This window comes from Eptatretus burgeri, chromosome 12, assembly GCF_056783735.1.
Source record: "Eptatretus burgeri isolate ZD-2024b chromosome 12, Ebu_testis_v1, whole genome shotgun sequence".
NCBI lineage: Eukaryota > Metazoa > Chordata > Myxini > Myxiniformes > Myxinidae > Eptatretus > Eptatretus burgeri.
The window spans coordinates 27,359,761-27,386,841 of record NC_140972.1 but is presented as its reverse complement, the minus strand read 5'-3'; the positions used below and the strand labels follow the sequence as shown (position 1 = coordinate 27,386,841).

At 43.7% G+C, this 27,081-nt stretch overlaps 2 protein-coding genes across 2 annotated transcripts; one reads left to right on the top strand and one right to left on the bottom strand.

Moving 5' to 3' along the window:
- Window positions 1–2,117: 2,117 nt before the first annotated feature.
- On the bottom strand, window positions 2,118–17,343 carry LOC147015298 (lipid droplet-regulating VLDL assembly factor AUP1-like). The gene is made up of 5 exons (XM_085849934.1): window positions 17,303–17,343; window positions 10,363–10,440; window positions 10,072–10,145; window positions 8,558–8,624; window positions 2,118–6,354 (listed from the first exon to the last, which is right to left on the bottom strand). The coding sequence occupies exons 2-5, from the start codon at window positions 10,363–10,365 to the stop codon at window positions 6,208–6,210; spliced, it is 291 nt and encodes a 96-aa protein (XP_085706060.1). The 5' UTR covers window positions 10,366–10,440; window positions 17,303–17,343; the 3' UTR covers window positions 2,118–6,207.
- Window positions 17,344–17,546: 203 nt separating this feature from the next.
- Window positions 17,547–26,247, top strand: LOC147015297 (uncharacterized). Its single transcript, XM_085849923.1, has 5 exons — window positions 17,547–18,062; window positions 20,647–20,807; window positions 23,007–24,576; window positions 24,980–25,049; window positions 25,729–26,247. The coding sequence occupies exons 1-5, from the start codon at window positions 17,946–17,948 to the stop codon at window positions 25,872–25,874; spliced, it is 2,064 nt and encodes a 687-aa protein (XP_085706049.1). The 5' UTR covers window positions 17,547–17,945; the 3' UTR covers window positions 25,875–26,247.
- Window positions 26,248–27,081: the final 834 nt, after the last annotated feature.

Below are 27,081 nucleotides of genomic sequence, written 5' to 3'. Positions count from 1 at the left end.
TTGAATGAATGTTGTGGCGCTGTGTCCGTCAAGTAGTGATCTGTTAAGTGATTTTGTACGTAATAATAGAACGGTTGTAGTTCTTTGTCTTGCTCGTTCCTGCATTGCTTTATTCGTGCATGATTGCATATGTTTGATTGCATACATGCATGATTGCATACGTGTGTAACAAATAAATGTCCTTGTTTCAATGTTCACCTGTTCGTTGCGTCCTTTCCCTCAATTGGGCTGCCGTATTGCATTCGGGATATTAGCGGACTTTTAAATAGCCGATAAAGTCATAGGATCCGGCGGGGCTTGGCGATATACACCGCCCGGCAAATCGCAAACGGAGCGAGCTGCTTAAGCGGCTCGTTTCCAAGCAGGTCCCGTCGAGGTGTAAATCCCCGGCATTTCTGTCTGCGGGCATACTGAGATAAATCGACAATTCGGCGATCGGACCCTGTCGTGCGCGGACAGAATAGTTGTCTGATTTTCGGTGTGATTAAAGACACACCCGTAGCTGGATTTCGGCGTTGATCCGAAAGCTGCGACTAGGTTTGCCACGTCCGGTGGGCGCAAGGCTGCAATTAGTTAAAAGCGGTCGCTCGCACGTCGGCGCGGCGGGAAAACTATAACAATATGTTATGCTTAATGACCACGTGCACACACCCCCAAAAAAACATAATAATAATATTTTTAGTACATCATGGGCGATGAAAGTACTGGTCAAGTTTCATCGGAATTATGTGTATCGTTTCTGAGAAAAAAGCAAATACCTCTTTGGGGGGGGGGACACCCCCCCCCCGTAAACTCCCTCTGTAGACTCCTTCAGAACCCGTATTTTTATGCCATCTTGAGGGATGAAGGTTGTGGTGAAATTTCATTGAAATCGTATGTGTAGTTTCTGAGAAGAAGTTGGAAGTATTTGTAGACGGACGGAAGACACGTCATCCCATAAGCTCCCTGGAACGACTTTACAGCTGAGCGAAAAACCATCCCTGGGAATATTATGAACTACAGCTGGAAAGCTGTACGGGGTTCAGTGACGATCCTGAAGAGGCCTCGGCACAAAACTGAGAACAGAAAACTTCACAGCTTGGTCCATTAATTGTGACCCCTTACTGAAATGAAGTGGGATGCTTTGAGCCTGCCCTGGGAGGACTGCATTCCACATTCAAAAACCCAGATATGCACACACACACACACCATTCAAAACCAACAGCTCATACATGGAGTGACCTTTGCAGCTCACCGGTTGGCTCTCACTGATTCTGATTCGTACATGCTGCAATCCCCTCAACAGGGGGGAAAGGTGGGGACGAAGGAGAAGGTTGGGAGAGAGAGATAGAGGAGGGGAGGGGACAGAAAGAGGGATGAGGTGGGAGAGAGGGGGTGGGGATCACGGTTGATGTGACGCTCAGCTTTTCGTCCATCCGAGAGACAACCCACACAGTGATGAATCACCCAGCCTGTGAAACACCGGAAGAACAGTTTCAAGCTAGGTTGGGATTCGAATCCAGACGACACAGAATGAGCATGCGTACTTCTCCGCTTTGCTGCCGTGATGTGGCGATTCTTTACTTCAGAACTAAAAGGATTTATTTTCTCATTGTGATCATATCATTTATTTTGCTTTCTTACCTCCAGTATTGCAATTGAAAGTTGAACGCACGAAGTACCTTCACCACACAATGCACAAAACATTTGAAGAAACTTGTTGAAGTGAAACGTTTAATTTTTATTTGTATTCATCTACAAGCAAATACCACCCGTCGCTTCGCTGACGGTAATACTAAAGGAGGGAGAGGGAGAAAAAGAGAGAGAGAGAGAGAGAGAGAGAGAGAGAGAGAGAGAGAGAGAGAGAGAGAGAGAGAGAGAGAGAGAGAGAGAGAGAGAGAGAGAGAGAGAGAGAGAGAGAGAGAGAGAGAGAGAGAGAGAGAGAGAGAGAGAGAGAGAGAGAGAGAGAGAGAGAGAGAGAGAGAGAGAGAGAGAGAGAGAGAGAGAGAGAGAGAGAGAGAGAGAGAGAGAGAGAGAGAGAGAGAGAGAGAGAGAGAGAGAGAGAGAGAGAGAGAGAGAGAGAGAGAGAGAGAGAGAGAGAGAGAGAGAGAGAGAGAGAGAGAGAGAGAGAGAGAGAGAGAGAGAGAGAGAGCAGGGAGAGTGAAGAGGTGGAGGGGAAAGGAGAGAGAGGAGGAAGGGAAGACAGTGTGAGAGGAAGGGAAGGCAAACGTGCGGTGGTGTTAACTACAATTCATACCATGTCATCAAAATGATTCTGTATAGAATAACAGTGAAGATGAAAACAAAATGTCTGAAATCCATTTTCTACCAACCATATGATGAATACCGCCCGGAGGCGATGGGGTGACGGGGCCCCGGGGCCACTGTCCCCTCGCTCGGGGCCCCAGGGCCACCATCCCCTCGCTCGGGGCGTTCAGGGCTACTGTCCCCTTCGCTCAGGGCGCCGGGGCCACGGTCCCCTCGCACACACCAGGGAGAGCCAGGGCCATGCTCCCTGGCAAAAGCGTCCACAGAGACGTGGCTTAAGCACTCATGCAAGCACTCTAATGGAATGGTTGGCCAGGTTGTCACTGCGTACCATAAAGGAAACCTTTAACTTTAAAGCCTGCCTTCACCACACACACAGCAGTTAATAAAACAAAATGAATTCATTCAAAAAATGACTTCATCCACAAAAGTGTTGCTGCTTAATGCAGAACAACTCTGGAAATATTGCAAAGTTCAATCGCCCGTGAAATAAATATTGCAAAAAAAAATCCGCCATTTTGCCTGCTCGTCTGTGCACACGTCGCGTCGAACCTCGTTTCCACGTCCGTGCAAACGTTATAACTTTTTGTGAAATGTCCGTTTTCACCAGATTTGCTTTGATTCCCCGTGGAGCACCTCACATAACCTCTGAAAATATAGACACAGCTCTGGAAGATGCTATGGATAGGCAGACACTCTGTGGGACATTGTGCGAGGTCTTACATTGAATGCATTAAATCTTACAGCTCAATGAAGCCGCTTAATTTTGTTATATTCCCAAACTTTTTGTTCACTCAATGTTATCCTCCACACAGTAGAAAAAGATAAGATGAATATTTGAGAAATTACACATTTTCTTGTGTATGTATGGAGAAGGGGGGAACATAGCCTTGCTTGCTTAAAGTAAAGAGGGAAATTGGCTTCGATACGACTCGTTATTTCTTTAAATTATAAGATTTCATAACAGATCTCGACACTTATATAGTCCGGACAATATCCGATCCGAAAAAGCGAAATAATATTTTGATGATATACTTTCATTCGTCCGTGACATAGAATCGTGGAAAATCACATCATACAATGCACGAAATCGCGCCAAGCTCTGAATATGAAAACTTATAATACTTACAAAAACTATGAACAAGCATTCAATAATGCGAGTGAGGAAAGTGAAAAATAAAAATAAATATACCCATCAGAGATGGGGAATCCCCCGCCATTGAAATAAATGTTGACGCCCAGCCAGCCGGACGGACGGATGACCCGGGTGGCAACAATATCCCCCTTCCGCCACGCGGCGGGGGATAAAAACTTTATCCTTAAGAAATCCTTGCAGCCTGTTTCAAGTTAAGGTAAGGTTGAGCAGGCCAAAAAACGTGGCAGCTTCAGACCCCAGCGAGGTTACCCAGGAAACGCCTTCAGACCCAGAGAGCGAGGTGGCCGAGGATCGCCTGATGAAGGATATAATTAAGTAAGGCCATTATTTATCTTCAAAAGGGGTGTTTTCCTTCACCCAAACATCCAATTTTCACTCGTGCATTTCCTTCAAGTTTTCTTTATATGCATGCAAAGTTTCAGGCCGCTAGGTTTTATGGTTTTGGAGTTATGGAGGACCCAGGCGCACGCACACACGCACACCCTTTTATTAGTATAAGAAGATAAAACGGGACTAGTCTTGAAGATTTGGACCCGGTCAGATGGATACTTTTATTCTATTTTATATTTATTAAGTCAACTGCTGATTTAGCTATTCTTCACAAGTGTCAACACAAAAATAAATAAATAAAAAAACTGTACTCCTCCCCTCCCCACTCTGCATACATGAAGTGTCTTTGAACTTTAATGGTTGTAAAAATTTTTTTAAGGCAATGAAAGGGACATGAGATAGAGCACAAACAAAGGAACTACTGTACATTAATTCGCCAACAATGGGAATCTATCATTCCCAATAATGTGTGAAGAAGGGAACATCCAGAGGAGATTGATTTATCGGACAAATGCAAAAACAAATACACCAGACCAGTTATAACTTGTGCTAACCAATGATCTAACTGATCTACCTAACAGCTAACAACTTGATTTTTTTTTCCGCACACTGTTATAACGTTTCTCTGCCTTTTGGCATGATTAATTTTGTCCGTTTTACGTGTGGGTGGCATTATGAACTGTTGTGTCTACGAGATATTGCAGATCTTGTATTCAAAGGTCTCTGTATGTCATTTCCTGTTTGATGAAGATTCATTGTTAAATTTAGTTTCATTCCCGTGTGCCAGTCTGATCACTACAATTAACAGTGCATAATAAACAACAAAAGGCTCATCGCAGGACGTAATTAGACAGTGGATGCAAACAATGACTCGTCTCGGCTCAAAAAACACGAATGGCTGAAATGAAATGCGACAACTAAATCGGAACACAACAGGGTCCCACGATTGGTAAAAATCTGCGACATTAGTGTTTACTGTAATGTGCTGCCACCTACTGATGTCGTTATGTTACTTTTATGCTTTGGGTAGGAACACTCATTTGAAACCATTGGGTGAATTTGATTGCATTTATGGCGGATTATGATGGGTTGTTTTCACATTTGTGTATTTTCGGCTGCACGTCAGGGGCCGCACTTTCAGCCACCAGTGGCTCACGGGCCATGCAATGAAGAACAGAAGATTTATGCTCTTTTTACACTCCCTTCTGTCCAGCACTGTAGCTTCCCATAATTTTTTTTCCAACAGGTTACAGTCCTTCAAGTCCTGTCGACACAGATCTTTGAGGAAAACTTAAGCCTTCCAAATTTATGGATGCCCTCATCTCTTCTTCTTCTTCTTCATTCGGCTTCTCCCGTTCGGGGTCGCCACAGCGGATCATCCGTATGATCCGCATAGTGATTTGGCACATGTTTTACGCCGGATGCCCTTCCTGACGTAACCCTGGTCGCCTCTTACAACACAGGGATATGGTACACCTATTTTAACCGGGGTATACACCGGCCCAGTACACTGGTACTCACTTCGCCGACCTCGGAAGGATGACAGGCTGAGCGAACCCCCTGGTGTATTAATTCAGTGGCCCAACGGGGCTTGAACTCAGAACCTTTTGGATCCCAAGCCGCTGCCCTAACCACTGCGCCATCACCAGGCTTTATGGATGCTCTCATCTGGAACTCCATAAAGGATTGACTTGGGCAGATGCTCGTCATCCATACAGGCCATATGCCCAAGCCACCACAATATTCACCACTTCAGCGTCGCCATGATACTAACGGGCCGAGCCATTTGTGTCAAGAACGTTGTCGTGCTTGTGAACCCCAAGGATCTTCCACAGGCACTGGAGATAAAAAGAGTTCAGCCTGCACTCCTGCTTGGTCTACAAAGTCCACATTTCAGCAGGATAGAGAACTACACTGAGAACACATGCTTGGTATATGTGTAGCTTTGTTTTGGTCGTAAGGCTATTGTTATTCCATGCTCTTTTTTGCAAGCTGCCAAATACTGTAGCAGCTTTGACAATATGCACTGAAATCTCTTCATCTATCTCAGTGGACTGGGTGTGTATAGAGCCAAGGTACGCAAACTGTTCAATTTATTGCAGCTCTGTGTACGCCCGTGGCATATAATGCCGCCTTCATTCCTGAAATTTAAATTTTCACCACTCGTGCAATCAAATTCACTGCTACCAATCGAACACACTACCTCCCTCTTGCAGTGGAGGCTGGAGTGCCCCAAAGCAATGACTTGGGTCAAATCGCATTGCTCATCAATATAAGCAACCTTTCCGATGCTCTGGAAATCCATTTCTTCCTTTTTGGCAGACCCCAGATTGTGTCACACAGTAGCCACATCCCAATATGATAGGTTGACATCAGCTGCATCATCAGCGGATGCATTGAGCCAAAGTACAGTAAAACGGCAGAGGATTCACTTTAATAAAATGTCAAAACAATTTGGACCTTACAATAAAAACTCATGAGCAAACAAGGTGCAGTGAGTGGTAACGGAAAGGTTCACCAGCAGATGGAGGATGTTCTTCATGTGCAAGTCTCTTGATGAGTTCTGCTTTGTCTGCACTGCTATAGGGGGTTGGTACAAGGTCTAAGGCAGAGCCCAGCAACTGCAAAGACAAGAACACAGGATATGTGGCAAATGGGAAAACTACAATGGCACTCGGTCGAGCACTCATCTCCGCTAGTTTAACCAGTTTATGTTTTGCATCCCACTGATAGGCCGGATCAGGATCCGGATATTAACCAAAGTGTAATCGGCTTGTTCTCATCACCTACCCAACCCATCCACCTCATTTTGTCAAAACTCATCCATAACTTTTTGAAATATCGTGCTACACATTGTTTTTGGCCTCATCTCTCAATGGTGAAAAAAAAATCACCAAAAAATTTCATATCTGAATCCGATCTTCACCAAAATCGAATCAATTCATCCTTGTCACACACACACACACAACCTGTCCACAAAGGTTTGACTGACTGTCGACAACTGTTCGAGAAATCCAGCCAGCAAACAAACAGGGATGAAAACACAAACTCCATCCATCTTCGGTAGCGCATGTAATAAATAATAAAAAAATTAAAATCTTACTTTGAAAAGCAAAAACATGAAAAAAAAAATAAAGGGCTGACATTTCTACACGTTCAGAAGAAAGTTAAGAATTATTATCCTCCTTGCTCATCAATAAATAAAACAAACATTCAGGAATATCCTGACCAAGTCCGTAATCGAATATTTCACACAAGAGGCCATTCTTGAACTACTTTTCACAAATGATCAACAAGCACAGCATGATGAGCTTAAAGACCCTGGAAACAGACCCTTCATGGCAGGCAAGATAAAAATGGCAAATCACAATAATGGATGAAGAACTTCGTAAATACATCTCCACCCAGGGGATGAATCTCCCAAATTAAAAAAAGTAACCCCATGGGGTACTGGCGGGGTGCCCTTACTGCCCTGATGCAAAATAAACAAAATTACACCAAAAACTAAACACAAAAAAGGACCATCTGTCCTGAAGCTCACCTGTATCAGAGGCAACAGTCACTCAAACAGCCCGCACACCCCATTAGACCCTGAATTTTTAAAATGCCATGAACAGACTTTGGTATATCAAAGGTTCCATCGTGTGCTGCCTTTTTGGCTGCTGGTTGCATCATTGGTTAGGGGTGCGGCTATGCCGCTGATGCAGTGTCCCTATTACCAGTACATTGGTGCTCATTTCGCCGACCTCAGAAGGATGACAGGCTGAGCCAACCCCCTGGTGTTAATTCAGTGGCCAACGGGGCTCGAACTCAGGACCCAAGGATCCCAAGCCACCACCCTAACCTCTCAGCCAACACCAGGCTACATCAAGGGTGATGAAGGTTGTGGTCAAGTTTAATCAAATTTGTATGTGTCGTTTTGGAAAAGAGAACAAATAACCATTTTGAGGGGACCAAATTCCCCCCTTACCATAGACCCAATTAATGAATGCAAAATTTTGAGACAGTCGATAAACTTTAGGACATCACAGTTGATGAAGATTGTGGTCAAGTATCATTGAAATTGTGTGCAGTTTCCAAGGAGTGAGCAGATACCTTCTTTTGGGGGGGAGGTGGGGGTCAACCACCCCCACCCCCACATGGTAGACCCCCTTGATGAGCAGCACAGATTTTTATGCAGACAATAAGCTTTGGTATATCACTGATTGTGAAGGTTGTGGTCAAGTTTAATCAAGTTTGTGTGTGTGTAGTTTTGGAGAAGAGAACAAATAACTATTTTGAGAGGTTAACCCCTCCCTGCCCCCTCCCCCTGTCGACTCCCTTCATGAGCACAGATTTTGATGTGCTCGATACACGTTGGTGCAACATGCGTGAGGAATGTCGTGGGGTCAAGTTTCATCGAAATTCTGTGTGTAGTTCAGAGAGCAGAGCAAATAACTATTTTGGGGGGTCAGAACCCACCACCTCCCCCCCATAGACTCCTTTATGAGTGCAGGTTTTGACGTGGTCAATATACCTTCGTTCGGCATCAGATATGAAGTTTGTGGCCAAGTTTCATCAAAATCGTGTGGTTCAAGCGATAACGACTGAAATGTTTACGGACTGACTGAGTGAGTAAGTGACTGATTCACTCAATCACTCACCAACAGACTGCTCGATCAAAGAAGATCACCTGACTAAACAAATGTTAACGGACATGAGGATGGACGGCCGGACACATGGACACATTCTCCAAGCATATTTCAGAGGAATAACCCAAAAATCAGCAGGATGAAAAGCAAAGAACCAAGACAAGTTGCACAATTTAACACCAAATAAAATCACCTTCTGCACCGTTTTGGCAAATTCTTCATGCGTTTGGTTTTCCTTCTTTGTTACAACAGGTAGCCACCTGAAAAACAAGGTAAAATGGTTGGGTCGTCATGTTATAGTGTAAAAACCATTACTGAAGAAACAAAGTTGAGGTTTATAACAACTTTTGCACAAAATGGGGGAATAAATAAAATAAAATGGGTAAAAGGTAAAACTTCTACATTTCAAATTGGCTTGTACTCTGCTTTCTCTCTCTGCCCCCCCCCCTGCCCCTCTCTCACCTTCGGTCAAAACTATGATTGTGGACCCACTGTTCAGCAAGGATGTGGGATTCAAAGGTCAAAACCTCAATAACGGACAGTTCAGAGGTGACGATCCAGACAGCCATCAAATCAGTCAGTCAGAAAGCTGAAGAAATTCTTGAGTATCTCCCGATCTATCCACATATAAATTATGTCTCTCCTTACCCTTTTAGATAGAAGAGAATGATTATTATCATCAGGGTCAAAGTTTTGGAGAGAGAATGGAAAACAAAAATAACTCGGAAGGGAATAGTATGCATCAAGTTAATGCATGGCACAACTAGAATGGCACGAGGTAGAGTGCATACCTATACCAGGCTGAACAGTATATTTTGTATCCCACTGATGGGCCAGATCTGGATAGCTGAAAAAAAACAGGATATCTCACAAAGTTGTGGGCAGATTCGGACGAAACTTGGTGGACAGGTTAGGTGTGTGACGAGGAAAAAAAATCGGTTCAATTTTGGCGAAGATCCGGATGCTAGAAATTTTCAAATGATTCTTCACCATTGGAGATGGGGCCACAAAGGACATGTAGCCCAAATATCACAAAATGGTATGGACTGATTCGGACAAAATTAGGTGACGAGAACAAGCCGATTAGATTTTGGTTAATGTCTGGATGCATATCCAGCCTATCAGTGGAAAACAGAACGTAAACTGTTCAGCCTGGTGGAGGTATGCATTCTACCAAGTGCCGTTCCAGTTATGACTTGTAATCGTATCCCTCCATCCCCCCCCCCCAAACCCAACGGGGAGTGGCACGATACCATACAAATTTAGAGAGAGAATCGGGGCCCTCCTCCAGACTGTACCTCTGGGACTATTATTTTACTTTTATTTTTATTCCCAAAAGTTTCCCAAAAAGAAAACATAATGCCACGGACATGTACAACCACTAGTTTTCAACTCATTCCGTCGAGCAGTTAAAGAGTGCACTGAAGTCAAATAAACACACAGACACTTGTCAAATTATAGTATGACGAACGAAGTACTCGTCCTTATGGACAGGTTAATTCCCCCAGAATTGGTGTATTTTATAAGGACATGCAATAACTACCCCCACCAGGTGGGTTTTTATGGTAATTCGGTTTTAATCACGACTTGCATTTCTGCAGCTGCTATAAACAAGAGCCTTTGAAATGGGCGCTTTTGCAATAACTTCCACCGTTAATGGCACATGACGATGAGGAATGTTCTCGAGATGATGACGAGCATCAGTACCCCACTTGATACACGGTGCAAGGTACGAAGAAGGTCCACAACAAGTCGTGCAGCCATGAAGAGCCAAGCACATTCTGGAAAGAAAACATTAAAAGCATTGATTTGGTCAGTAATCTCTCATTTCATCACGTGCGTTTAACGGGTGGGTTTGTAAGTTTTTTTTTTAATTATTATTAGTGATTGATTACGAGTGATTATTAGTGTGCGTTATTATTTATCATTATTAGTGATTATTAGTGTGATTATTATTAGTGTGTTTACAAGTGATTATTAGTGTGCGTAAGGACATACCATAGCTACAACAGGCCTGTGGACTGACAAGGCGGCAGGCAGGCTTTCCGTGCTTTGTTCCCCTCCCCCTCCAGGTTTCTGCAGGGCTCACACGGTCCACCATCAACACCTTCTGGTGAAACACTTTGAACCTGTTGTTGGCAAAGTAGTTAGGGTGGTTGCTTGGGATCCTAGAATCCTGAGTTCAAGCCTGGTTATCCTCTGAATTAACACCAGGGAGTTGACTCGGCCTGTCACCCTTCCGAGGTCGGTGAAATGAGCACCAGTGAAGCAGCCAAAAGGCTGCTTATGAAGGGAAGGGGTATTGATGGATTTATTAAATCAGGTATTGGTGTGGTGCAGGCATGATGGGCCGAATGGCCTCCTCCTGCGCATAATTTCCTTGTAATCCTTGCAAACGACCTCAATCCAGGATCACTGCTGACCTCCTATGCACCAATTTCAATTTCCACTTGCTCTTCAGTCTCAGTCTTTCTTCCGAGACTTCACGACAGCTATTCGCCACTTTCACAGATCGTCCCCAATCTAAAACCATGATCTTTTCTACTTTCATTAACCCACCCCATCACAAGCCCTCACCCTTCCAAATTTCCAGTTTTCCTTTCCTAAGAGTTTCCTTTTGTACCCATCTTGTCTATTCCATGCTTTCTCTCCTGCAGAAGGTCGTCCTTCAACCCTGCTGTTGGTGTCCACCCCCCCCCCCCAATCACTGTTCCTTTGGTCCTGTTACATGCTGCCTGACATGTTCAGTGCTTTAACTCCTCCACGAGCCTTGATGATAAACAAACGAACAAAAAACCCAAGTTTATTTCGTTTCTCAACCACTTTCTGGTCTTGCATCCTCTGCTCTTTCCGTGTAAAAAAAATTGTTTTTTAAATGTTATTTTAAAAGAAGGACCATATTTTGTTGTGTGTATAGAATGGAGTGGGGTTGGGTGGGGGGCGGGGAGAGACATGCCACTCTTTGAAAGTGATTCATATAAAGATGAAATGCCACTCTGAAATTGTACTGTCAGTCCTTGTTGGCGATATGTCCTCGTGGATCAGGCATTGAATGGCGGATGTATGCGTTCTACCGAGTGCCCTTCTAGTTCGAAAAGTTAGGGACGGATTCGGACAAAACTTGCTGGACAGGTTGGGTGTGTGACCAGGACGAATTGATTCGTTTTTGGTGAAGATCCGAATCCGGGCAGAGGTATGCGCTCTGCTGAGTGCCCTTCTTGTTAAAATTGTTTCGATCATCTACCCATACACACTTCGTTTCCCACTATTGAGATAAGTATTAAGAAAATAATCCACGTGGGTGTGTGCGTGTGTGCGTGTGTCGTGCTACTCCCATAGTTCTGGGCTGATTACATGCAGACTTGCTACATCGGATCAGCATGACCCCAATTCGTGTATAAGCGTGTTTTTATCTTTGTCGGTGGTCTTTGGGGGAGGAGGGGGTTGGAGGTGATGCCGAATCTCTATGTAAATGTGTATCATGTGGCACCCCTTCAAAGTGAGGGGGGGGGTGGTATTACATGTCTCCATCATTTCCAGTCGAGTATTCCTGTGCCCACATTTTCCAGTACAGTGAGGTGTTTTAAATTGTAAACAGTAGGTACGTTTTAGCTTCAGGCAATACAGTACTGTCATTTGCCTATCCAAATAAAGGTACGCTACGGAAGAAGTCATTGCATGCTTGGAACAAGATCTCCCATAGGGCGGGCACTCTGCTCATATAAGTATCAGGGAACATCTTCCGTGTGTGGTTGCATTCAGCCAGTAACTGCTCTGCCATTCTGGGAATGACTTCTTGTGGGCATGGTTATGATGAAGCATCTTGTGTGACAGTTGCTGTTGGCGGGAGCCTTCAACCTTTGTGCATGTGACTATATTTTCCACTTGCATTTTTAATTTTTTTTTAATTTTTATGTTCTCATTTGAAAAAAAACCCCAAATAACCCCACTCTTTTTAGCTCGCCTGCTCGAAGAACAGAGAGCTATCGCGATACCCCCGGCGTGAGCGTCAGCGTCAGCGTCAGCATGAGCATGAAAATGAAAAAGTTTTTGATGCGTTATTTTTTCCTTTCTAATGTTTTTAAAGACCACACTATTTTTTTATACGCCCGATATATAAAAAATATATATATATATATATATATATATATATATATATATATATATATATATATATATATATATATATATATATATATATATATATATATATATATATCGGGGCGTATTATGTGATACCGGTCGTCCATCCGTCTGTCTGTCTGTCTGTCTGTTCCTGTCCACACTCTCACTCCCAAAGTTTTCAACTTTCACATTTCATATTTGGTACAGAGGTACAGACTGTGGAGATGGTGTGTCATGACATACGTTCGTCATCTAAAGTGGTTGCCATGGCAACCAGGATGCTGTTTTTCATCAGATCCTGTCTGCACTCTAACTCCCAAAGTTTTCAACTTTCACATTTCATATTTTGTACATAGGTACAGACTGTGGAGAGGGTGTGTCGCGACGTACATTTGTCATCTAAAGTGGTTGCCATGGCAACCAGGATGCATGCTGTTTTCCATGTAGTAGCACAATTCTGTATATACCTTCTTGTTAGGGCGTATATTGTGCTCACTTGCGCTCTTGTTACTGATTACAATATACAAATACATATATTGCTTTAGAATTATACTTCACTGCATTGCGTTATAAAAAATATTAATTATTGGACTAGTCTTTTAAAAACGATAAATGTATAAACAAGTGAGCATTGGGTGGCTTTGACACCAACTCTGGTTACCATTACTTTTCGGCCAACTATGGATTTGATTTTTTTAATTTCAATTTTTATTATTATTATTATTTTTATCGTACCTTTGCAGTCGGATAACTTGTTTAATCAGTCTGGACACCAATGGGAAACTCTCAGATGAACATTATGTGGTTGCCTTTTGTTGGGAAGCCATCACTCACGGTGAATTCCCTCTGGGCAGTTGCCTTTAAAATCGTAATTTGTCGTTTACATTTGTGTGCACCTTTCCTCGTTTTTTTTTAATTTGGCTCCCCCCCCCGCCCCCCCAGTTTACTTAATTGCCAGCTATGTTGTGCTCACCTTTTCCCATCAGCCTTTATTAGAAGGACCACCCAGCATTTTGGCCTGTGCTCGGGGCTTTATTGACCTGGGCCAGCAGGATCGAGCCACTCTTGTTGCCACGTGCCGCAAATATTGCTCCAAACAGGCCAACCCAGCTTTGCTGCTCTTCCCCGAGGAAGCCTGCACCAGTGGCAAGGTTGGCCTCCTCAAGTTCAGTTGAGCCCACAGCTGATTGCTATAATTCCTCTTCAAGGCATTGTTTATTTTGTAGAATCAGATTTATTACAATTTTGCAAAGTGTGTGCCATATATTATCCACGCTTTACTTCCCAAATACCTGGCCACGATTGATTTATCAAATTATTCACCCCATCCTTCTCCCTTCTGCACCATATTTCCCACTATTTTTGAAACTCATGGGCCATCCATATCTAGTGCCCTACTGTGTCTGCGGACGTCCTCCTGCAGTTGGGTTACTTCTTATTAGGAGGTTGGTGGCAGGATTTGCACTCCGGCCACCGTAAAACCCTTCATTCCGCAAAACGTAAAAACGCAAAAAAAATCTGAAAACCCACTCCGTGGGAGTACCTCCTGTGCAGCTTCCCTTCGCAGGGCAGCTCACCGGATGACGGGATTGGGGCAAAGCCTTTGGGACCCCCAATCTTTGATCGGAGGGAAACCACGGGGTAACATCCCTGGGTCAGATTGCGGGAGAGTGTGTCGGAGTGGTGCTGAGGTGTCGTCCACCAGACGGCGGTCTCCTTGGGTTAACCTGAGGCGGTCCCTTCGGGTGGGTGCCTGGAATGTCCTATCCCTAAGAGAGGATGATCACCTGTCTCTGTTATCATCGGAGCTCAAGCGTTTGGACATCGGGATTGCAGCTCTCTCTAAGGTTCGGAGACCGGATTGCGGCGAGATAATGGTGGGTGGTTACACCTACTATTGGTCTGGTCGCACTGATGGTTACCATACCCAAGGAGTTGCTGTAGCTGTGTCCAATAAGCTGACCCCAATGATAATTGAGGTAACACCGGTCAACGAGCGTATTATGAGATTAAGGATTCGTCACTCCTTAGGTGTCATTTCCCTGGTCTCTGTTTATGCTCCGACTGAGGCGAGTGATCTCACCGTGAAGGATGCATTCTACGCCACACTCGAGTCTGTGGTTGATCAGTGCCCCAGACGAGATACACTTCTAGTCTTAGGGGATTTCAATGCATCGACTGGAACTGATAGGGATGGTTATGAGGTATGTGTTGGTCCCCATGGGTCAGGAACTATGAACCAGAATAGCACTAAGTTCCTTGACTTTGCAAGAAGTCATGGACTTAGGGTGGCTGGTTCATGGTTTCAGCGCCCACAAGCTCATCGCTGGACTTGGTATTCCAATGCTGGCGGTGTGGCAAAGGAGATTGACCATGTCCTCATTGACGGTCGTTGGAGGATGATCCAGAACTGCAGGGTCTACCGGAGTGCTCAGTTCCTCAATAATGACCACAGGCTTGTTGTAGCAACTCTAAAGCTGCACCTTAAATCCTGGAGAATGGTACCATCCCAGCCGAGGCTGGATGTTGGCAAGCTCAGGGATGAGAGAGTAGCTGAGGAGTTTGCGAACAGGCTGAGTGGACACTTGGGGGGTCTGGGTGCTTTGGGGGGTCCTGAAGAGTTGTGGAGCGCCTTCAAGACCACCGTCCTTGATGTTGCCGGTGGATGCCTTGGAGCTCACCGCAGGGCATAGAAGAATTGTCTCTCAAGGGACACTGGATACCATTGACCAGAGTCGCAGGGCCAGGCTGAATGGCAGAGCTGAACTGTTCAGGGAGCAGAGGCGTAAAACTGTACGTGCACTGAGGGTGGACAAGGAGGCCTATGTGCGAGGAATCTGTGAGGGGGTAGAGCATCACCTGTGGACAGGTGATTCTCGTGCCGCTTACAGGGGAATTCGCGCATTACGTTCATCCAAGCCCATCCCTCGGAGCACTACAGTTCGAGCAGAGAGTGGTAGGCTCTTGACAGAGGAGTCTGAAGTGAAGGCACGCTGGGCCGGTTACTTTGAGCGGTTGTACCAGGCTGATCCCCCAGCTGTCGAGTTGGACGTCAAGGGTGTTACAATCCCTGGTGCTGACCCTCGAATCAACTGTGGTCCACCATCGCTTGTGGAAACACGGGCTGCGGTGAACCAGTTGAAATGGGGCAAAGCTCCAGGGATCTGTGGCATCCATGCCGAACTTCTCAAGGCTGGTGGAAATGCTGCATTCGTGTCGTTGCATGCAGTGTTGTGCTCTGCCTGGAACACAGGCATCATCCCAACTGACTGGAAGAGGGGCCTTGTTGTCCTTCTCTGGAAAGGGAAGGGTGATCGCCAAGACTGCAACAACTACCGAGGGGTGACGCTGCTCTCAGTGCCGGGCAAGGTCTTTGCTCGGATAATTCTTGATAGGGTTCGCCACCATCTGCTTGAGCACCAGCGTCCAGAGCAGTCAGGCTTTACACCAAAGAGGTCAACGATTGACCGCATCCTTGCACTTCGTGTCCTCACCGAACGCAGACGAGAGTTTCGGCAGGGGCTGCTTGCAGCCGATGTTGATCTCTGTAAAGCGTTCGATTCAGTGAATCGGGATGTCCTCTGGAGGATTCTTGGTCTTCGTGGGGTGCCACCAAAACTGATCGATCTGATGTCTGAACTCTACTCTGGTACTGAGAGTGCTGTGAAGTGTGGTGGTACCATCTCTGACTTATTTCCAGTTGTTACTGGAGTTCGTCAGGGATGTGTACTGGCCCCCACACTTTTCAGCACTTGTATGGACTGGATTTTAGGGAGGATGTCGGAGAGATCAAGTTGCGGTGCATCGTTTGGGAATGTCAAGATCTCGGACCTTGATTTTGCAATTGATGCAGTCATCTTTGCGGAGACTTTAGATATCCTCTTGGGGGCCCTCGAGGTGCTGAATGTAGAGTCGAAGCCGCTGGGATTACGGGTTTTTTGGGTCAAAACTAAGATCCAGGCTTTCGGTGACATCTTGGATGCTGCTGTCCTGTCTGTGTCTGTTTGTGGTGAGGATGTTGGGGTCGTGGAGAGATTCACTTACCTTGGCAGTGATATTCATGTCTCTGCTGGCTGCGAGTCATTTTTTTACGCTTCAGTTTCCCTGAATACCTCTGTTCTGCTATTCAGCCTGGCCCTGCAACTCTGGTTAATGGTAGCCAGTATCCCTTGAGACACAAAATTCTTCTTCACCTGACGATGGGATCCAAGACATCCACCGGCAGCATCAAGGACGGTGATCTTGAAGGCACTTCACAACTCTTCAGGATTCCCCAAAGCACCTTGACCCCCCAAATCCCCACTCAGCCTGTTCGGAAACGCCTCATCTCCCCTCTCATCCTTGAGCCTGCCAAAATCCAGCCAAGGCTGAGATAATACCATCCTCCTGGATTTAAGCTGCAACTTCAGAGTTGCTACAACAAGCCTGTGGTCAGCATTGAGAAACTGAGCACTCCGGTAGTTCCTGCAGTTCTGGACCATCCTTCAGTGACGATCAACGAGCATATGGTCGATGTCGTTTGCCACACCACCAGCGTTGGAATACCAAATCTAGACGAAGATTTCAAATTAACGTGAACAATGTTGAGGAAATCTCAATATGAACAAAAACAAAATTAATCCTTCTTCAACATCACGTGATTTGTCATAACATACAATAACATCCGGTTCAATCAAAGGTCATCACGTTCATTTCGGATGTTAATGTCACGATGACGTTTTCAAGGATTTCGCAACAGCCAAACATTTACTGTTTTTTGCAGAATAAAACAAATACGTCATAACGTGGGAAGAAGGATGTGCTGACAACTCACGACTCGACCACGTTCGGCATTCTGACCCAGCCCGCCAGACTCCTCCCACATGTGACGTCACATCCTGTGACGTGTTTATGTATTGAAAATTTACATTTTACATTGTCTATTTACATGAAAACAGTCAAAATTACCGATAACAACACAGGAAGTGAATCCATGTCGTTCACACATTATTTATTAAAATACACAGTTTTGTTTTAAAATCAATTCTCCATTGAGATTTAATGTGTGACGTGTGAGTGTTAATTATGGTTTTGTTTACCAAGATAAAATGTGTTTATTTCATTTATCACTCGTTTTGGGATTCAAATGATATTATGTGTGATGTTAAAACCGAATGTGACGGTTGATCTGTTGATGACGGCACAGCCGACATTTGTCATCATCCGGGATCTCAATATTTGGCATGACGTCACTGATCATATTCCGTCCATATAACTTTTGGGGATATCGTGCCATATATCGCTTTTACCCCATCCCTGAATAGTGAAGAATCGGTGAAAAATTAAAATAAATTCTCCTCTCTGTATCCGGATCCGATCAATTCGTCCTCATCAAACACCCAACCGCAACGTCACAGAGGTTGTGTGACGTCACAATGATCATTCCAACGTTCGGGAATACATAAGGTCGAGAGGTGATGGATGTGAAGCGTCAGTTGGAGGATCGAGCATCGACGAACAGGACAGAGATGTGGATTGTTACGGTGATCTTGGTGTTGTTCGTCCTTGGTGGGACATGGCGACCTCCGCAGCAGGTAAGTGGGGAATGTAAGGGATGGCGGAGTCGGGAAGGGACACAACACGGAAGGAGTGAGTTTATCAGGAAGGGACACAACACGGAAGGAGTGACTTTATCATGAGTTTGTGTGGTTTGATGTTCGAGAGAACAGGTGTTGTATTGTGAGTTTGTAACATGAGCAAGTTGTTCGTGTCCGCACGGGATTCCACACACAGTACGGATGGAGGAGGGAAAATACAAATGGCGTCTTGTATCATGGAGTCGGTAAGTTGTAAAAATTCACATTTATTATGGGCCGGGGGCCAGTAGGACCTCCCTTGCACCCCTCCCCCCCCCACCCATGACCCCTCCTCCCACACCCCCCACCCCACACCCCCACCCCTCCTGCCCCCCCTCCTGCCCCCCCCGCCCTGATACCACAGTGTTCATATTTATCCCAGGTATCAGAAAAAAAATGTTCCCAGAAAAGTAACTCATTTTCACTCTGCTTTATTTTTCTGTTTCCATGGCAACCAATCAAAAATAGACGAATCTCACAAAGATCGGTAAAATGTCAATATCTCTGTCAAATATTAACATAAAATCACAAAATTGGTGTCAAATTAAAGCTTATACATTTACGTCTTGAAATATATTTTGTTTATGCGAATTAGTCTTTTTTTTCATATGAATTAAATTTGACTTAAACACAAGAATTCCCACAAAAATGCAAGAATTTCCATTTTCTTTCCTTGTAATTACCACATGTCAGATTGTTGTCAAAAAATCATAACTTAAGTGTTGCCAGATACAAGCCAGGTTGGCAAAAAATATATTAAAATATTTGAATTTTTTTTTAAGTAGGCAAATTAGCATAAAATACAAAGCACAATGAATCATTCGAAAATCATGCCAAATCAGATTAATCAATGGAATGAATAACCTGGGCCTGATGTACATAACTGTGACTTATGATGTCTGTTGGTGTTTGAGGGAAACATAACTATTTTCTGTTTGAGTAAAAGTAGTGGAAATAATTTTAAATGCATTGATGTGCGAATTCGGATCCACCATTATGGAAATTCTCATTTTCGTCAATATCTCAACTTCTGGTACATGGAAATTTGTAAATAAGGAATCTACACATATGTTTGGAGGGTCAAGGAATAACGTGAACATATTTCCTTTGTTGTCAGAGATGGAGAATAATGTCTGGAGAGCTTAATTACATGCAAAAATGGAAACAGCTTTGGAAGCAGAGTGAAAATGAGTTATTTTTCTGGGAACATCTTTTTTCTGATACTTGGGAAATACACGTTGGTACTCATTAAGTGGGATAAATAGAATACATTTGTAGTTTTACAGGGAAACTGTAAAGGACATTTTCTGTTGTCTTCTGTGAGTTTGATTCCAATGTAATCGGATCCGAAGATTAAAAACTGTCATCCTTGTGCACCACAACCAGGATATTCAGAGACCAAATTAAGTTGGCTGTGTTGTTCAAGTGGCACTTTTTTGTGTTAGTCTATGATTCCTGGAATCGCCTTGAAAAAGAGTAGTCCATTGTGTGTTGGTGCACAGTTTAAATCCTATATTTAATCTTCCTTGTCTGCCCTTTAAACGGTTGTGATACCTCATTGCCATGAGGATGTGATGAGGAATATAAAGAGAGTTTATCTTTGGTTGGAAACTGCAGGTTGAGGGATAAGTTTCCCCATTATGTAAAGTTGGAATTTGTCCCTTCAAGGCAAAAGTTCTGTCATGTCGATGGAGGAATCTTCATGGAATGTTTTTCTCGTTGGTGGACATGAAAGATCCCAAGGTGTTTCTCGCAAAGACTCGACGAGTTATCGCCAGCATTCTGAACAAATCACAAATTGCTTCCCAAACTCTCTTGTTAAACTGTGCTTGACAAGCATGGTCATGAAACCAATATACCCAGTGTGAGTTCAATGATACCTTCATCCTGCAGAGGATTGAAAACAGGCTGATGATGATGATGATGATGATGATGATGATGATGATGATGATGATGATGATGATGATGATAGCAGCTGGAAAATATAACCTCCTTTCACCATCAGTTAAAGCTGTTCACGATTTTGGGCGATCTTGACCTTTTCCCGTTTGATAAAAAAAAAAAACATTTAATTCTGCTTCTACCTTTTAATTGGTGAACCAATTCAGTAACCCAATATGCTTATTCTTAAAAGTTCAGATTAATTGCATGAAAATTGGTGATTTTATGTGATGCTGAACTTTGACCTTTTGACCAAATCATTGATGTATTTTCTCCATATTCTCATGAGAAAGTAATGCTGAAAATTTGATGACAAAGCTCAAATGGTAAATTGGAATTTCAGGTGAATTGCATTAAAATTGATGATTTTCGGTGAATTTGACCTTTTGACCTTTTCACAAAATTATTTTATTTTTTCTTCTCCATATTCTAATAATAAAGCTTTCTTGAAAATTTGATTGCAACATTTCAAATTGTAACAAAGTTACGGACCGGATGCACGCACGCACACACACGTGATTGCAAAACCCCGCCTTCCACTGCGTGAGGGACGGGTTAATAAACTTTTCTCCTCTCCCTGCCCTTTTTTCCTTGTCCATAGATTTTCGAGAAAAACGCTGTGGAGGAATCAGTGGTCTCCAAACTTCGTGACGTGGTATTCGTCACAATTGGCATCTTTTTATTTGTCATCGTAACATCATTTAAACCATCTTCATGGTTCAATCGACAGAGGAGGCACAAAAAAAAGCTCCACATTCACTGGTGAGGAAGACAAGTGACGTTTTCATTAATGTGATCCTTGCTTCATCCATAAGGGGAGTAAATGTAGAAATGGTCTGTGGAGTCGAAAGGATCGTGGTCGGGGGTGGGGTGGGGGTCCTCAGGGTTTTGGTTGTCTTCGGAGTCTGAAAGTTTTTTGGGTGGGTGGGGGGTCTTCAAGGTCAGAGTCTCAAGCATCTGAAGGATATCAACATATCTTTGTGTTCTAAAGGTCCTTGGGGATCTTAGGGGTCTTTGAGAATACAAAGGGGTCTTCAGGTGTCAAGGGGTTTAAAGGTATAGAGGGGTCTGGAACATGCATGCATAGCTCCTATTATGCAGTGGCCTGCAAAAGTATTCAACCCTCCCAAGTTTTCACATGTTGATGCCACCTGAGCTTATTTCTTGATGCTTTCAAATCAAACTTAATATGTCATCTTCACAAACTATTCCAAAGTGATAAAACTAAAAAATGCAGATAAAATGTGAATAAGTCAGATTAACAGAGAAAACTATAAAGGCATTCGGTGGAGCACATACCTCCGCAAGACTGATTAGTTTATGTTTTGTATCCCACTGATAGGCCAGATCTGGATTCGGACCTCAACTAAAATTTAATTGGCTTCTTCTCATCACATTACCAACTCATTCATAAAATTTTGGCCGAATCCGTGCATAATTTTTTGAAATTTGTATCACTCTTGTACATCGGTTTAGCCCGATGATGACTCCACCATCAGCTGTACCATGTCATCAATCAGACCGGCAACCAGCAGCCTCTTCACTCTGCAAATCTAGACAAAATCACACGCTGGTCCAACACGTGGAACATGCCTTTCAATACTTACAAATTTCACACTCAACGTCACTCCAAAAGGACCATCTGGAACCACCCACCCTCCCTCCCCATCGACTTTCTCAACAATTCTCTTGAAGAAGTCCTTTCATTCAAAGTTTTGGATCTCACTATCTGCCATGATCTTTCCTGGGAAAGTAACATCTCCAAGCTGGCCTCCAAAGCCAGTCGCCGATTGGGCATCCTTCATCTTGCAAAGTCCGTCATTAGCACACCTGAGCTCCTGACCATGTACAAAGCTTTAATCCTCCACAGTCTGATGGAGTACTTCTCTTCCCTCTGGGCTGGTGCTCCCACCTCTCACCGTTCTCAGCTTCACACTGTGGAAACCAAGGCATTTCTGATCATTGGTATCTCCCATGATGAGGCTGAGTCTTTGGGTCTCTCATTCTCTCACCAGAGGCAGGTCATTGGTCTTTCTGTCTTCTACCGTCTCCTCTCCAACCTCCCCCCTCCCCCCCTGGATCTGTCTGCTTTCTGCACCGCCCATATTCCTGCAGGGAGCTCATGGTCCGCCAGCAACCCCCTTCTGGTAAAACTCCCAAAATCATGAATCACTGCTCACCTTCTTTCTTTTATTCCTCTTTTTTTCCAGCTTTGGAGAAAACTCCCACACACTCATGAATCCCACTGTTCCCTTCAAGTTTTTAAAAACAGCTGTTCACCACCATCTCTTATCTTGCCCTATCCAAAACCACGATCTTGTCCATTATCTTTTCATGATCCCCGTTAATCCACCAAATCTAACCTCCTTGAAATTCCCTTCCTTCCAGAAAGTCCCTGTAGTGTCCATCTTGTTTACCCCGTGTACCCTGCTCCATCCCTCTTCCTTCCACAGATCTCATGTCTCTGTTCCCCACTGTTTTGTGCTTCCTCTCCCGTCCTTCTTGTCTCCTGGTCACTTTATTATATGTTCTGTGTGTTCGCTCTTCTATGAGCCTTCACATTGCATATGTAATAAATAAATAAATAACCAGCTTCAAACACAAATGTAATGTTGTTCGGTGATCGAACCCTTATGGGTCGATGAGTGTGCGTATCTCAAAGCCACACTGTCAGCCCAGGTCGTATCTTCATGCACTGTAAAACAAACTGCGATTCCATGTTGTATTTATACATTTAAAAGGTATCTCGTTTGGCGTCATGCTTTTCTTCTGGTTCAATGTTGAGCTTTTCCTGCATGCAGAGCTTTTAAAACACAGTGTGGGAAGCGGCCGCCGGATATGGGAGACAGCCGAACGTGTAACCATACAAACACACAAACACACACCACACTTCACATTATGTAATAGATACTGTGCTTCATTTTAGCTCGAACCGACAAGTGTTGTGTTTGTTTCTTGCAGTTTTGGATGTGGCCGGAGTCATTTAAAGAACATTGGGAAGAAAGAGCAGCCGTTGCTCGAGGAAGTTCCAAAAAACAAAGCCGTGGAGATGCAGAATGTGAAGGAACAGGAGGATGAAAGAACAAAGTTGTGGCTGAGAGAGCATGAAAAACTACAGGAAAGGGGTGAAAAGTTACACCAAAAAGAGGAAGAACTGAAGGAAAGAGAACTCCTCATTCAGCTTGGAGAGGAAGCAGTTCAGGGAAAAGTTGTGCAACAAAAATATGAGGAAGAGGAATGGAAAAAAGAGAAGGAAATGCAGAAAGAAAAAGAGCAAGAACAGCAGAGGAAAAGCAAGGAAGAGGAACTGAGGAAAAAAGATGAGGAGGAGCAAATGGAAAAACATGATGAAGAGAAAAATAAAAAAAACTCTTCAGAGTGGAGACGAAGAGAAGAGGAAGTTCGGAGAGAACTCGAAGAATTTGAAAAATGGAGGGAATCGGTGTATCAGGAACTCACATGTCGACGCCTTGAGATCGAACAAAAAGAGCAAGAGGTGCTAAAGAGTGAGCAAGTGGTCATTGAATTCGAGAAAAGGATTACGGAACATGAGGAAATGGAGCGGGGAAAACGGGCACAGTTGGGAAAAAGGAACAGGTCAAGAGAACGGGAAATAAAACATCGAGAGTTTGAGACGTGTCAACAAGAGAAGGAGATGAGAGAACGAGAAAAGGATGTTGAGGAAATGGCGAGAGTGATGAACCAACGAGAAGAGGAGGAGCGGAGGGAACAAGAGAGATTTTTAGAGAGAAAAAAAATAAAAGAGGAAGATTTTTTCCTGAGAGAGAAAGAGGCACATCAGCTGGAGGAGGGGATTAATAAGAGGGAAAACGATGTGCGCACACGGGAATACGAGGTGTGGACAAGTGAGGAAAGGGAGGAAACACGACGAGAGCAGGAAGTACAGAGACGAGTCGAATGTGAAAAGCAGAAACAACTCGAACAAGAAAAGAATCGAGGAGTTGAACGGGAAAAAGAGTCGGCAATGGATCAAGAACTCGAGAAACCCTTTCAGAAATCCGACGAGACCAAAAAGGAGGGGAAAGCGAGTCTTGATGTGGAGGACACAGAACATGTGGAAAAACTTGCTGATGGGAAAGTGCATCAACAGCAACCACAGAATGAGACTTCCCAAGAGTGGTCTCAGAAATGGAATGACAAGCAACGGCTGAAGCAGCAAGAGAAACAGTTGTTCAAAAAGCAAATGAAGAAACAAAGAAAGGCAGCAGAGAAAAGTGTGTGGGTTGAAAGGAAACCCCACAGTGTTCACGGGACGCAGCAACAACAGAATCCTCGCCGTGATCACGGGCTGCAACAACAGCAGCAACAACATACACAGCACATTGTTGAAGAGCTGCAGCAACAACAGAAGCCTCCCCATGATAATGAAGCAAAACAGCAGCAACAACAGCCACAGCATGTTGTTGAAGGGTTCCAGCAGGAACAAAGACCTTGCTCTGATCAAGGGCTGAAACATCAGCAGAAGCAGCATGGTGTTGAGGGGCCACACCATATTCAGGACCTTCAACAGGTAAACATCCATCAGTACTTTGTCGATGAAGGGGTGAACATTCTGGGTACAAACACAGCTATCCTCAAGATGAAGACCTGAAGTTGAAATAGATTTTAGCATTTCGTCTTTTATAAACATTGCTGTAAATACTTCCTTTGATGAAGAAGAATATCCTTGATTGTGAAGATAGTTGTAATTATAATTCTGGTGGGAAAGGTAACTGATTGCTGCGGTCATCCCCCTGCAGGATAGATCGCAATAATTTTAACTCCCTTGATTGGATGAGATCAAATAATTCACCTTTTCATTGGTTACCTGTTCTATCAGTGCATTTCCTTCTGTGCCACATCGTGAACAAGTTATCAAACTGATGAACATATCAATGTATTTAATCTTTCATATTTTTATTGTTTTTCCAAAGACCCCTCAGAAGAGGGGCCCGTTCCCTCCACCACCACCCAAGTACAAGAAACCATCTTACCGGCTGGAACGTAAGTTACCAAGATCTTGCCTTACATTACAAAATATTCCAAACTTTATCGAAATTACATGTTCTTCACCTCCATCGTGTCCCATTTGGTCTGTGCTTCAGAAGTGTTGACAACAAATGAATATTTTGTTTCACTCGAAGCCAGACAAGCACCAAACAATTATTCCAATCGGTGGAAGTCTGGAATGAGTGTTAACATATCCATAAAGAAGTCTTTGTGAACACCTGGATGTTCATTAAAATTAATTGTTTGAAAAATCAAATCTTTACAATCCCACCTTCAATCATCGACGGGTGACTCGAGCTGCCTCCCACGAAGCAGTCCATCCTGGTTCGCTTCGACGTCATCAGATGAGGTTTTGTTATTTCAGTTTGTGCAGTAAGTGGGGATTTGCGGGCTCTGGATGAAGCACAGAAATGATGGACCAAATTGCCTCAATTCCCTTGTTCGGTGACACAGTGGGATTTGGTGATGAAGAAAATCAAGATGTGAAAGTGGAGGGGAAAGTGAAATAAAACATGAACTGAAATGCACAAAATGAGGGAGAGGGAGAAGCACAGAGAGATCGAGAGATAAATATTCATTCCAGGATTGTGTTGGAAGGCAGGATAATGATGGAGATTATGATGACAATGCTCTTGAGTGGTTTTTACTTCCTTTTGTTGATGTTTGTGTGCAGAGGAAGAAGTCCTCGTGATGCCCGCTGGAGAGGAGGATGCCATGTTTGGGAGTGACTCTCTCATCACTCCATCATATAAGCTCTCCAGAAATGCAAAAAGATACACCAGGCTCATGCAGATGGCCGATTCAAAATTTTTCAACTGAACAGTCTTCAGAACTAAGGTACGATAAACACTCTGGACTTATTTCATCACCTGAATCCTTTTTTTGTCCATGTTTGTCAATCTGTCACTTCCTTGTTAAAAAGATCATGATCAGAACTTAATAATTCTGAGTGTGGAGAATTTAATAATTCAAATGAATACATAAATCAGGTGAGGTCCCTCCCTGATTCACACAATCAACGCCAATCATGAAGGGAACTCCAGATATGAACCCTTGGTGTTCATTACTGGACATCATACATGACTCCATTACTGTACATCACTCATGACTTCATGACTGTACATCATACATGACTTCATTACTGCACATCATACATGACTTCATTACTGCACATCATACATGACTTCATTACTGTACATCATACATGACTTCATTACAGTACATCATACATGACTTCATTACTGTACATCATACATGACTTCATAACTGTACATCATACATGACTTCATGACTGAACATCATACATGACTTCATGACTGTACATCATACATGACATCATGACTGTACGTAATACATGACTTCATTACTGTACATCATTGTTTTTATATATATTGCTGTAAATACTTCCATTTATCGAGAAGAATATCCTTAATTGCGAAGATAATTGTTACGATAATTTTGGTGGGAAAGTTATTTTCTTGGCACAGTCATCCCCATGTCGGATAGATCACAAGAATTTTAAATCATCTTGATTTAACTCTCCCCCCATCTCTCTGCCCCCTCTCTTGTCCAGCAGCGTAGTCTATTATTTCAGATCAATTGTTCAAATTTGCATAAAAGCACCAAAATTGGTACACATGTAGAATAATGTATGCTGACCAAGGCACAATCTCGGGTGGCTCCATATCTAGAATTGTTCGGAATACATTATTCTACATGTGTTCCAATTTTGGTGCTTTTATGCAAATTTGAACAATTGATTTGCTATGCTGCAGTCCTACTCTTAGTATTCCCTCTCTTCGTATTTTCATGTGGTATCCAAGGACATCTCCACTCATGGCTCGCAGACTTCCTCTCCTGTCGCAGCCAACGTGTGGTCCTTAATGGAGTTCTCTCATCCCCTCATCCTGTCCAGGCTGAAGTTCCTCAAAGCAGCATTCTGGGCCCTGGTGTTTTTCTGGTTTTCATCAATGAGCTCTCTGACTCTGGAAAATCCTCCTTATCTCTTTGCTGATGACTCCACCCT

Bases quoted from the DNA above. Each gene is read 5' to 3' on its own strand.
- LOC147015297 (XM_085849923.1), top strand. From the start codon at position 17,946: ATGGATGTGAAGCGTCAGTTGGAGGATCGAGCATCGACGAACAGGACA. The intron at 18,063-20,646 runs GTAAGTGGGGAA...CCTTGTCCATAG, and splicing joins CATGGCGACCTCCGCAGCAG to ATTTTCGAGAAAAACGCTGT. The intron at 24,577-24,979 runs GTAAACATCCAT...GTTTTTCCAAAG, and splicing joins ATATTCAGGACCTTCAACAG to ACCCCTCAGAAGAGGGGCCC.
- LOC147015298 (XM_085849934.1), bottom strand. The intron at 8,625-10,071 runs GTACTGATGCTC...CTTGTTTTTCAG, and splicing joins TGCACCGTGTATCAAGTGGG to GTGGCTACCTGTTGTAACAA. The intron at 6,355-8,557 runs GTGATTTTATTT...TTGTCTTTGCAG, and splicing joins TTGCCAAAACGGTGCAGAAG to TTGCTGGGCTCTGCCTTAGA.